Source organism: Octopus sinensis, linkage group LG14, assembly GCF_006345805.1.
Source record: "Octopus sinensis linkage group LG14, ASM634580v1, whole genome shotgun sequence".
NCBI classification, from domain to species: Eukaryota; Metazoa; Mollusca; class Cephalopoda; order Octopoda; family Octopodidae; genus Octopus; species Octopus sinensis.
Genome location: NC_043010.1, coordinates 14,104,859 through 14,118,513, shown reverse-complemented (window position 1 = coordinate 14,118,513; position 13,655 = coordinate 14,104,859). Strand labels below are relative to the sequence as shown.

The 13,655-nt window shown below is 39.9% G+C and overlaps 1 protein-coding gene across 5 annotated transcripts in view; it reads right to left on the bottom strand.

The window, feature by feature from the left end:
- Window positions 1–13,655, bottom strand: part of LOC115219247 (glycerol-3-phosphate acyltransferase 1, mitochondrial) — a 112,666-nt gene that overhangs the window by 2,160 nt on the left and 96,851 nt on the right. For all 5 annotated transcript variants that reach the window (XM_036508653.1, XM_036508652.1, XM_029789396.2 and 2 more), the window contains 7 exons: window positions 11,989–12,134; window positions 10,222–10,340; window positions 8,305–8,453; window positions 7,177–7,260; window positions 4,553–4,639; window positions 3,364–3,490; window positions 1,011–1,079 (listed from right to left, as the gene is read on the bottom strand). In XM_036508653.1, coding sequence (XP_036364546.1) covers window positions 1,011–1,079; window positions 3,364–3,490; window positions 4,553–4,639; window positions 7,177–7,260; window positions 8,305–8,453; window positions 10,222–10,340; window positions 11,989–12,134 — 781 coding nt within the window. The remainder of the gene's footprint in view (window positions 1–1,010; window positions 1,080–3,363; window positions 3,491–4,552; window positions 4,640–7,176; window positions 7,261–8,304; window positions 8,454–10,221; window positions 10,341–11,988; window positions 12,135–13,655) is intronic.

Below are 13,655 nucleotides of genomic sequence, written 5' to 3'. Positions count from 1 at the left end.
TGAATGCCAGCTAGCTGTATGTGATTGGTCGGAGATTTGGACAGTACTCGCGTGTATCTGTGCACGCATGCACGCAGCTGTATATGCATGCACTAGCACCATGACCCGGCAACACCGGGTCACGGTGCTAGTGTTGAAAATATAAGAAAATATCAATGGCCAAATAATGAAAAATTTGTGTATACTAAAGCTAAACTGTAACTTTAAATTTACATCTGTGAGTCCTTCAGTATGTAAACTAACTCAAACTCAGCATTAATCTCTATAAGCTGGGCTTCACAGTACTAGACAGGGTATAACTAAGTAACTAAAATTACAACCCATTAATGGAACGGTAAAAATATGTAACACTCTCTAGAATTTTAGCTTTTATGTACACATAGATGCACCTAAGACATACACACATATATACATGTGTGTATATCATTTTAACAGGATCTTTTCGGTTTGAACGGCAGTTTTTAACATAATTTCTAGGTAACTAAACACTTTTAAACTTCGTATACTGGTAGAATGTGCTTATAAAACATCTTTTTTTCTTGGCTTTATTGAGAAAATTCTATAGTTTGTAAGATATTTGTTGTTTTTTTCTTCTTCAATTTCTGCAATTTCAACCAATCAATGACGTCCATTGAGGTAAAAAAAACATTCTGTGCCGTATGAATATGTCCCTCGTTTAAGAAACAGATTGGGTTTATTTACATTTGGGAAGAAAAAGAAAGATACCCTTCCCCCCACCCCTAACCCTAACCCTAAAACAGATTGAAATGCAATAGATCGATACTAGGGTCATAATTATGGGTGACAATTTCATATGACACCGCTAGAAAAAAAAAAACTGCCGTTCAAACCGAAAAGATCCCTTTTAACATTCACTTTTCTATGCTTGCATAGGTAGGGTAGAGTTTATCAAAGCAGATTTTTTTACAGCCGTATGAAAACAACATATATTATGAAGACATACAAAATTATCTGTTTTTTTTTGGTAATTTGCAGAGAATTGTACTTACTACATTTTGTGAGATTACGCTGTGCCCTCTCCTTGGCGTTATTGTGGAGACTTGTCATAAACTTCTCTTCTGAAACAACAACAGCAACAACAACAAACATTAGTACTGGAGATGATTGCAAATTTGCATAAATTTAAATATACCTATACATAAACCTCACTGTGTTACTGAATGTTGTACACCGCTGATTACAATGTGCTTCCTTGCATTGTTGTAAATTATGTCACCCTTGTTGCTAGATGGGCGGAACATACAGGGGTTGGACAAAATAATGGAAACACCTAGCATCATAGCATCATAATTTTGAAATATCTATAAAACCGTCAAAAGCTTGTTTATTTTTATGTTTTTTGATTTATTATTAGTGTTGCTTAATATGTTTTGCTAAAATTACCGTTTCTTTTCAGATATCATCAGAAAAAGGTAATTAAAATTCATAAAGGTGACAGATCCATCGAACTTTCAAAGAGGTCAAATAGTTGGTGCTAGCGTAACGAAAACAGCCAAAATGTTTGGTGTATCAAGAAGTACTGTCTCAAAAGTAATGACAGCCTTTGAGAAAGAGGGAAAAAAACCTCCTCGTCAAAACAAAGTCCAGAAGAAAACCAAAACTTTTGGATAGGGACTGTTGGACTCTTATGTGAATTGTTAGAAAGGATCACAAAAGTACAACTCCCAAAGTTACTGCAGACCTTAATGACCACCTCGAGAACCCTGTTTCCACAAAATCTGTTTGCCGGAAGCTGCACAAAGCCAGATTTCACAGCAGGGTTGCAATCAGAAAACCACTTCTTACAAAAACAAATGTTGCAAAGTGTTTAGAGTGGAGTAAAAACCTATAGAATTGGTCCCTAGAGCAGTGGGAAAATTTTATTTTCTCGGACGAGTCTTCCTTTACCTTATTTCTGACCACTGACAGATTATGTGTGGAAACAGCCAAAGGAAGCATTTGACCCAGACTGCCTTCTTCCAACAGTTAAACATGGAGGAGGACCTGGGATGATCTGAGGGGGGGGGGCTATAACTTAGAAATCTGCCAGCCCAATGGTTTCCTTTCATGGCAGAATTAATAGTCATTTTATCTAATAAAAGCGTTTTATCTGATCAAATTCATCCTATGGTTGCTGAACTGTTTCCAGAGGGAAACACAATCTTTCAGGATGATAATGTACCAATTCACACAGCTAAATTTGTTACTGAATGGCATGAGGAACATTCTAGTGAAGTTGAACATCTTATCTGGCCACCACAGTCCCCAGATCTCAATATTATTGAACATTTATGGTGCATTTTAGAAAAACAAGTAAGGAGTCGATATCTTCCACCATCATCAATACAAGAACTGGAGACTGTTTTAGCTGAAGAATGGACAAAAATTCCTTTGGAAACAATTTAAACTTTGTACAAGTCCATACCTCATAGAATTCAAGCTGTAATTACTGATAAAGGCGATCCTACCCTATACTGAGATAAATTTGTTTGAAAATTTAAGGTGTTTGCGTTATTTTGTCCAACCCCTGTATGTGTGTGTGTTCTGTAATAGTAGTTTATCTGTGGGTAACATGTTAAGGTTTTATTAAAAGCCCCTATATATATATATATATATATATATGTGTGTGTCAGCTTGACATCATTGAGTTTTTAACCCTTCCGTCACTGATGGACGGGACTATTAATAAAAACTTTACATTTTGCTCAAAGATAAGCTACCAATACAGAACTATAGACAAATATATATTATATATGTTATGGGATCAGGGACCAAGTTTAAGGGTTAGTCAAGGTGCTGGGATTGGGCACAGGAAAGAGAGAGAGCAAAAGATGAGTAAGCCTGGGGTGCTTGAATGAGAGTGATAAAAGAACACCTAGCACTAAGGAATAGAGGTCACTGTGGAAGCAATAGGACAAGGAGAAACAGGGGACAGCACAACAGTGAAAGATCAAAAGTTGGAGTGCGTTGGGTGAACAACATGATACCAGTTAGTCAGGTGAACTTATTTAGGATGTGGTCTACAATGCTTGTATCATCATCATCATCATTGTCGTCGTTTAACGTCCGTTCTCATTCCTAGCATGGGTTGGACGGTTCGACCGGGGTCTGGAAAGCCAGGAGGCTGCACCAGGCTCCAGTCTGATCTGGCAGTGTTTCTACAGCTGGATGCCCTTCCTAACGCCAACCACTCCGTGAGTGTAGTGGGTGTTTTTTACGTGCCACTGGCGCAAGGGCCAGAGGAGGCTGGAAAACGGCTACGATCGGTTGGCGCTTTTTATGTGTCACCGACACGGATGCCAGTCAGGTGGCGCTGGCATCCGCCACAATGTACATAAAATAAAAATGCAAAATATAACATACCTTCCATATCAGAATCCATGAGTGTTTTAACATGGTTTGCAGTGACCAGATAGGATTCGCATACAGGCATCAGTACTTGCTGGTAAAACTTTAATTTTTCTATACATTCATCCTGGGAAGTGTTCACCTGCAGGACAAACAGACAGATATAGAAAATGGTGGTGGTGGTGATGGATAAGTATTGACATCTTCAATGAGGAAACATTTGCAGATGTAGAGGGGGGAATGTTTTCTTCTTGACCAAGGGACAGTTAGAGGCATACGCAATAAATAAGACAATAACGTGTTGAAAAAGAAAAGAAAATGGAATTGGTAAAAGATAGAGGAAATAAACATGAGAATATACCACATGGGTGTTATCGGTATATGTGCACATACACACACACACACAAAAAAATGTATTAAGCTTATACAGAGTGATATTGATATATGAGTGTAGCAATATTGATATCTTCACTGTTTGAAAAAAACATTAGGAATGATCCCATTTGAGATTACAACCATCTTTGGCTAGTTTAACCCTGTTGTGTCCACTGATCTGATTGGTTAGCATCTAGCACGGTCTGTCTCTCTACTTATTTCGCGCCAGTGCAAGTTGAAATCGACGGAGATGTAGACGACATTGGTGATGATGTTCTGTCTGTCGCTGGTATACAATAGTGTCTTCATAGTATGGTTGGCTGGCTGTTGTCTGTCGTTCGAACTGGAACATGGCTGAGTAGCTCTGTGGTCAGTGACTAGACCTTATAAGGTCTAAAACCGAAAGACGATGAATAGTGAAAATACTAGCTTATTTAAGGAGTGAAGATGGCTCAATTGAAAGATCCTATCCGAAAGCCGTGATTGGTCAGTTTACACACTGGCGCGAAATAAGTAGAGAGACAGACCGCGCTAGATGCTAACCAATCAGATCAGTGGACACAACAGGGTTAAACTAGCCAAAGATGTTTGTAATCTCAAACGTGATCATTCCTAATGTTTTTCTCAAACAGTGAGGATATCAATATTGCTACATGAGTGAGCACAACTACACAGAGGTAGATACATACCCTCCATGTATTATTGTATATGCACACACACACACACATACAAACATGAATACAGAGTAAAATATGGATTAAGCATATACAGAGTGGTATCGGTGTATGTGTATGCGTGAGCACAACTTAGACACGAGTTAGATACGTACCATTAGGGTGTTATTGGTTTGTAGGAAATCGTCTTCATCTCCGAGAGAGAATATATCAATACCTTTCTTGGAAGACCGGTTGGTTACCTGAAGCAGAAGAACAGAAGAGTTTAATCCTTTAGCCATTGTTTCATTTTCACTTTCACTTTATCCACCACAAAGTCCAGTCTTTGCAGCGGTGTACTGGCTTGTGTCGCTCAATGACCCTGAGAGCTATGCCAGTAGAGCATGAGCACTTGGTAGGGCCTCCCGGACAGATCAAAGGACAAAGCCCAGAGTAATATGGGCCACCTCTTTCCAGAAGTAAAGATGGGTTTACATAGGAAAAAGCAAAGTTATAAGCATTGATGACATTCCAAAAGCAACCAGATCTGAGAGAGGAAGATCCTCAGAGAAACATGTCATGGTGCAGCAAAATCAGAAAGGAAGCTACAAGGAAAGGCAAGGATCCAACTGCAGAGAAGCAGAAAGGACAGCCTAGAGTGGAGAACAATCATTGATGGACTATGCACCATAGAAAGAGAAAGTCTTAAGTAAGGGCGGCAAGCTGGCAGAAACGTTAGAACGCCGGGCGAAATGCTTTGCGGTATTTCGTCAGCCGTTACGTTCTGAGTTCAAATTCCGCCGAGGTCGACTTTGTCTTTCATCCTTTCGGGGTCGATAAATTAAGTACCAGTTACGCACTGGGGCTGATATAATTGACTTAAACCGTTTGTCTGTCCTTGTTTGTCCCTCTGTAAAAAACAAAAATAAAAAAAAATGGCGGTGCTCCAGTATGGTCACAGCTCGTGAGCTGAAACTAGGTAAAAAAAAAAAAATGAAATACTGCCAAGAGTTGAACAAAACTTCTTGAAGTAGTACTCTATGAGCATATATTCTTTTTGATGCCAACTTTTACTTGTATTTAGGTATATTACTTTATTCTGTTAGTCATGCATGCCAAACTGCTAAGTTGTAGGCCAAATGGTTTATGTGGTTAATCCACATCACTCTGTAAGGAGTTCAGGGTCAGTTCCCTGGTTTCTCTGATGTATATATTCCTCCCTGGACAGGATACCAGTCTGTTGCAGGATTACTTATTTTTACTGACTGGAGAAACATGAAATGAAGTGTCTTGCTCAAGAACATAATGCATCACCTGATCCAGGAATCAAAACCACAATCTTACAATCATTAGTCCAACACCCTAACCACTAAGCCATGTGCCTCCAGAAATGGTTTATGTAGGACATAAGGATATATCAGCACAGCCTGAGTGGTGTCAATTCTAAGAGGCATGGAGAAAAATATACACATGGCTGTGTGGTAAGTAGCTTGTTTACCAAACACATGGTTCCAGGTTCAGTCCCACTGCGTGGCACCTTGGGCAAGTGTCTTCTACTATAGCCCTGGGCCGACCAAAGCCTTGTGAGTGGATTTGGTAGACGGAAACTGAAAGAAGCCCATCGTATATGTGTATATATGCTTGTGCGTGTGTGTGTTTGTGTGTATGTGTTTGTCCCCCTAGCATTGCTTGACAACCGATGCTGGTGTGTTTATGTCCCCGTCACTTAGCGGTTCGGCAAAAGAGACCGATAGAATAAGTACTGGGCTTACAAAAGAATAAGTCCCGGGGTCGAGTTGCTCGATTAAAGGCGGTGCTCCAGCATGGCCGCAGTCAACTGACTGAAACAAGTAAAAGAGATAAGATTCTGTACAAATTCTGCCTTCAAAGCTTCACTCATGAAGCATTGGTTAACCTGAGGCCATAGCAGAAGACACTTGCCCAAAATGATGTGCAGTGGGATCAAACCTGAAACCATGTAGTTACTCAGTGGACATCTTACACACAGCCAAGCCAACATTTTAACAATCATAATACTCATGGCATTAGATATAACGATGTTACGGGGACGTAAACACACCAGCATCGGTTGTCAAGCGATGTTGGGGGGACAAACACAGACACACAAACATATACACACACATACAAACATATATATACATATATACGACGGGCTTCTTTCAGTTTCCGTCTACCAAATCACAAGGCTTTGGTTGGCCCGAGGCTATAGTAGAAGACACTTGCCCAAGGTGCCACGCAGTGGGGCTGAACCCGGAACCATGTGGTTGGTAAACAAGCTACTTACCACACAGCCACTCCTGCGCCTAATATTAATAATAATTTCTTACTTATTAGACACAAAACCACAAAATAGGTAACATGTAATATTTATGCATTACCTATGGAGCTCTAACGGTCGTGAAGGTAGAACAGTACATCTCAAGTAAGAGTTGAAACCAGGATTACAAACTATGGATTAGGATTGCTAAACAGTCAAGAATAACTGATGGTGACTTCTTGGTTGAACATGAAAATATGTTTTTCATAAAAGGGAAATACGAAGTTGCAGTGTTCAAATTGTTACACTTAAGAACAGAGACTTATTTGTAGTGGAGTATCTTGTCTAAAGTTTAACACTTTAGCAGTTTAAACAGTAATGAGATTAATGTGAAATCTTAACAGTTATTGAATGTACTTTAATGCACAAACTAGCTTACCCACTTCTAAGCTATTAGGTATTATGTTTACACACACACACACACACAAATACAATAGAGACACAAGAAAATGCTTGTCTCACCTCTAAAGCTGGTATCCGTAACACTTCATCCATCACCAAAAGATCCAGGGCATCGGTGATAATGTCATCAATCTGCATACAGCCCTGTAGAATAAAAGAGAAGGCAAAGTTTTGGGAAAGGAAAAAAGCAATAAGAATTCCACTGATCAATTAAGTGTGTGTGACCTCCTTCGGTCATGAAGGACCATGGAATTGCACCTAGAAAGTTACCCTCCGAGGTACAAGTCTGGGCAAAGTTGTTTATGGAAGACCAGCAGTCGCCCACTCAATACCAGCCGCCCCTCTCCATGCCACTGTTGTTATCCAAGGGAAAGGCAAAAGGGGCTGATACAGCTTGGCACCATTGACGTCGCAGCTCATTTATTAATGTGCAAGTGGCTGAGCACTCCACAGACACGTGTACCCTTAACGTAGTTCTTGAGGAGATTCAGCGTGACACCGAGTGTGACAAGGCTGGCCCTTTGAAATACAGGTACAACAGAAACAGGAAGAAAGAGTGAGAATATACTGGTAGAATGTGTTTATAAAACATCTTTTTCTCTTGGCTTTATTGAGAAAATTCTATGGTTTGTAAGATATTTGTTGTTTTTTTCTTCAATTTCTGCAATTTCAACCAATCAACGACGTCTATTGAGGTGAAAACATTCTGTGCCGTATGAATATGACCCTCATTTAAGAAACAGATTGGGTTTATTTACATTTCTGAAGAAAAAAAGATACTCTTCCCCTAACCACCCCTAACCCTAAAACAGATTGAAATGCAATAGATCGATACTAGGGTCATAATTATGGGTGACAATTTCATATGACACCGTTAGAAAAAACTGCCGTTCAAACCGAAAAGATTCCTAGTTTTCTAGACAAGCTGAGAGACTACAACGTGCTTGTACACTCTATTTTCAGCATAGCTCCTACAACCGGATGCTCTACCTGACATCAACCGCTTTACAGAGTGTACCAGGTGCATTTTACCATGGCCTCAGCACTAGAAAGATTGCCATGTCATTGAGAAGACAAGACTAGAAAGACCTCAACGTGTTTGTCAACCAATTTAGAAGTTGTATGAAGTAAACTATGAACACCGACCACACACGACTAACCCCAGTAAACAATTAAAGGTGAACTTACCAGAGACAGGATGTACTCAAACTTGAAGAGCTGACAAAGAACCTGTGATGCGGCAAAAAGCTCCTCTCTCTTCACAGATATATCAGTCCTCTGCATTGAGTTGCCGACATCAGATAGGCTGAAGTTTCCGGCATAGAAACAAGCACCAACTGCATAGATAAAGAGTAAAGTATGGGAATACAGGTTTCAGATTCTGGTACTAGGCTATTAGTTTAAGGAAAGGGGGCAAGTCAATTTGATCGACCTTGAAAGGATGAAAGCAAAATCAATCATGGTGGAATTTGAACTCAGTACATAAAAACAGACAAAATAACTATTTCTTTTTTACCCACAAGGGGCTAAACATAGAGGGGACAAACAAGGACAGACAAATGGATTAAGTCGATTATATCGACCCCAGTGCGTAACTGGTACTTATTTAATCGATCCCGAAAGGATGAAAGGCAAAGTCGACCTCGGCGGAATTTGAACTCAGAACGTGAAGACAGACGAAATACTGCTAAGCATTTCGCCCAGCGTGCTAACGTTTCTGCCAGCTCGCTAAGCATTTTGCTGGTTAACAATTCTGCCCGCTTGCAGATGTATGGGAATATTAGAAAATATGTATGGGAATATTAGAAAGAGAAAATCCTAAGCATAGTAATAATAAAATGCCCTTATATATATATATATATCTCCCATTTTATCAATCTCTTAACTCCTAAATATTCTCTCTCTGTATCAGTGGTATATTGCGAATAGAGAACTAGAATACACTGTACATAATAAACACATTGAAATAAGGTACCTAAATTTAATCTCCTTGTAAAATACATCATGACTGTTTTTGTTTGCTTTTCCACACTGGCATCGACCAAATGGGACATTGTGAGGCTATGTTTTATTACTGGATGTCCTTTTAAATGCCAACTCTTATAGTTTTGTATTCTTACAACATATTGATTTGGTATGCCTCAGGTGGAGGCATACCAAATCAATATTGTTTGATCACACTCTCTCTCTCTCTCTCTGTCTCTCTCTCTCTCTCTATATATATATATATATATATATATATATGTGGAGGCGCAATGGCTCAGTGGTTAGGGTAGTGGACTCGCAGTTTCGATTCCCAGACCGGGCGCTGTGAATGTTTATTGAGCAAAAACACCTAAAAAGCTCCATGAGGCTCCGACAGGGGATGGTGGCGATCACTGCTGTACCCTTTTGCCACAACTTTGTCTCACTCTTTCTTCTGTAGGCCTGCTCGCTTAGCCAGCGGGGTGGTGTCATTTGAAGGTTAAAACAATGCGAAGCACACTGTGACCAGTGATGTGTAACAACATCTGATAGCCTGGTCGGTCACGGTGATATATATATATATATATATATATATATATATAAACTGGAGTAAGCACATAAATGTGAAACAAGGTGGAAAAAAGAGTACTCAAATACCAGAGGTAGAGTAATATGCTTTATTTAAAAGCAGCAAAACATAACAAAAGCTGTTGGATCAGGTGATGAAAGTTACAAAGAGAGTCACAGCCCAACTAATTAGGGAGAGAGTTAATCTCAGAACGTAACGGCAGACGTTATTTTTATCAATAGCTGAGTGTTAGTTTCGCCATAACAAAACTCTTCAGGCAATGTGGGGTATGCCCACCAAGAAGCATGGCTATCTCTGTCTGTCTGTGACTCTCTCTCTCTCTCTCTCTCTCAGTATACACAAACACATATTGGCAGTATTAGTGGAAGAGCAGAGAAAATGTATTGTGATATTTCTTTATGCTCCTCTATATTCTAAATTCAGATTTCAATGAGGTCAATGTTGCTTTTTCTTTCCTCTGAAGACAATAAGAATAACAGAAGGATGAAATGATGAACACAACAACATTTGAAAATGAGAAACAGCAATGAAGTTGTATAATAAAAACTTACCAATAACACTCTCCATAGCAAACACATTTGTTACAGGTGCACTGTTGTAACTGAGGGAAAACACTGAAGGTAGACTGATTGCGGGTTTAAAATACACATCTCCAATCTCGGTAAAACTCCTGCAAGTGTCCAAGAAAATTTAGAAAAGAAAAAGAAATTTTTTTTTAAATCATAGAAAGCACACAAGTTCATGACATCAAAAAAAAAATAATATTGTAAATGTGGTGATAACCTGTGGAAGGGGTATACCCAGGGAGACATGGGGCAAAACAGTGGAATATGATCTTTCATTGTTGAGCCTCATGGAGGCAATGGTAAGTGACTGAGACTTCTGGTAATTTGAAGTGCTTGAGAGGATATGCCAAGCTGAGTGAACTGTGGTCATTGTCAGTGCCAGTGACACGTAAAAGGCACCCATGCTGGTGACACATGAAACGCACCCATGTCAGTGACATGTAAAAGACACTTTATTTTATTTATATTTTATTTTATCTAGTTTCAGCTCGTGAGCTGTGGCCATGCTGGGGTACCGCCATTCAATAACTCTAAACATACTGGACGACGTGATAACGATTCATCCAGTTCACTACCTTTCATGATGATGATGATGATGATGATGATGATGATGATAATAATGGTTTTAAATTTTGCTACAAGGGCAGCCATTTTGAAGGACGAGATGAGTCGATTAAACTAACCCCAGTGTTTCACTGGCGCTTAATCCTCGAAAAAATGAAAAGCAAAGTCGACCTTGGTGGAATTTGAACTCAGAACATAGCGACAGGCGAAATACTGCAATGCATTTCGTCCAGTGTCCTAATGATTCTGCCAGCTCACCGCCTTGTGTAGGTGACATGTAAAAAAACACCCAGTACACTCTGTAAAGTGGTTGATATTAGGAAGGGCGTCCAGCTGTAGAAGCCAAGCCAAAACAGACAACCGGAACTTGGTGCCGCTTACTGGACCCAGTCACACAGTCTGTCCCATGCCAGCTTGGAAAACGGACGTTAAACGATTATGATGATGATGATGATGATATATCTCAACGCACTCATCGCATTTTCCATGACCATCCTCCCATCAGAAACTCTTCAGAGCTACTATTTAGCTCTTGGCACCAAGACAGGATGTTTGTGTACGTTGTAGGTGACATTTTCAGAAAATCTAGTTCACATTACTGATAACGATGTGAACTAAATCTTCCAGTGAGCTGTATTGCAGCTTTTACCAACCTATACCAACATGCAGTAAGGTGTAGTGTGCTGGAGCGTGGTGTGGTGGATGACGAGGAATATGATTAAGATTATGAAGATGATGTTGATGACGACTGTTTTCCATTGTGTTCGTATAAAATAGCAATAAATTAAATTGCTATTGATGGTGAAAGTGATGCCATCATCATCATCATTTAACGTCCGCTTTCCATGCTAGCATGGGTTGGACGATTTGACTGAGGTCTGGAGAACCAGACTCCAATCTGATCTGGCAGAGTTTCTATAGCTGGATGCCCTTCCTAACGCCAACCACTCTGAGAGTGTAGTGGGTGCTTTTATGTGCCACCAGCACGAGGGCCAGTTTGGTGGAACTGGCAATGGTCACATCCAAATGGTGCTTTTTACGTGCCACCTGCACAATAATGTTAATTATATTGTTCTCACAAGGGGATAACATAGAAAAGCAAGTAGGAAAGGGTGAAAGCAATGGTAAGTATAACAACAGCAGCCAAAGCTACAGCTGCAGATTAGTCATTCAAGAGTCGTCATTTACCTTTTCAGGACATTGCTGCCCAGCATAGCGGCTGCGTATAGCACAATGTCTTCTGATTTTCCAGAGAAACCAATATCTCGGTTCCGGCTCTTCACAAGGTCAGTCAGCTCTTTGAAGCTGTCTGCTAGCTCTTTCAAAGTGGCACCCTGTAGTAAGACACACAGACAAATCAGTAACAGGAACAGCAATAAAGCAATAATGGTTTAAAATTTTGGCACAAGGCTAGCAATTTTAGGAAAAGTGGGGATAAGTTGATTACATTGACAACGGTATTTGACTAGTACCTTATTTTATTAACTTCAAAAGAAAGAAAAGCAAAACTGACTTCAGCAGAATTTGGACACAGAACATAAAAAGAGCTACAAGAAATGAAACTAAGCATTTTATCGGATGCACTAATAATTCTGCCCGATTGCTGTTTCCACAGCAACAAAGCAACAATAGAATGCCTTTAATTGATCGGTTGACCTGCTTGAAATAACAGTCAGGCGCAGGAGTGGCTGTGTGGTAAGTAGCTTGCTAACCAACCACATGATTCCGGGTTCAGTCCCACTGCGTGGCAACTTGGGCAAGTGTCTTCTGCTATAGCCCAGGGCCGACCAATGCCATGTGAGTGGATTTGGTAGACGGAAACTGAAAGAAGCCTGTCGTATATATGTGTATATATATATATATATATAAGTGTGTGTGTATATGTTTGTGTGTCTGTGTTTGTCCCCCTAGCATTGCTTGACAACCGATGCTGGTGTGTTTACGTCCCCGTCACTTAGCGGTTCGGCAAAAGAGACCGATAGAATAAGTACTGGGCTTACAAAAGAATAAGTCCCGGGGTCGATTTGCTCGACTAAAGGCGGTGCTCCAGCATGGCCGCAGTCAAATGACTGAAACAAGTAAAAGAGTAAAAAGAGTAACTCTCCTTTAATTTCGTTTTGGATTTGGTTTGCAAGATTCTTTATATGAGTTTGCGTGTTGAAGCATATTCTGTTGTGTCGGGGGGAGGGTCATTCTCTTTTAGTGCCTTATTATTTAACACACTCACCGGCAAAATTTCCACTTATTGCTTATTTTTTATTTTCTAAAAAAAAAAAAAAACACACACACACACACACACAGACATGCACACACAAGGAGACAGAGGTGCATGCATATACAAACACATGCTTACACACACACACACACACATAGAAAATACACAAACACGGACAGGCAAGCACATAAATATGCAGGATACGTACGTACAGATGCATACACACACATATACATACATACATATGCATACACACACATATATACATACACATGCAAACACACACACATACATACATACACATGCATACACACACATATATACATACATACACATGCAAACACACACACATACATACGTACATGCATGCATGTATAGGCACACACACACACACACACTGACCCACACACATGCGCACAAACAAACAAAAGGGAATGCAGTGTAAATAACGGACAGAGTCAAGACTATTGAAAAAGGTTGAAAGACGCAACGAAAATTTTAGGAAAATGAAAATAAGAAATAAGTGGAAATTTTACCGGTGAGTGTGTTAAATAATCTCTCTCTATATGTGTGTCTGTTTTCTCGTACCCTCACCCTCACCACGGCTTTCAACCGATTCTGATGAAACTTGACACACACA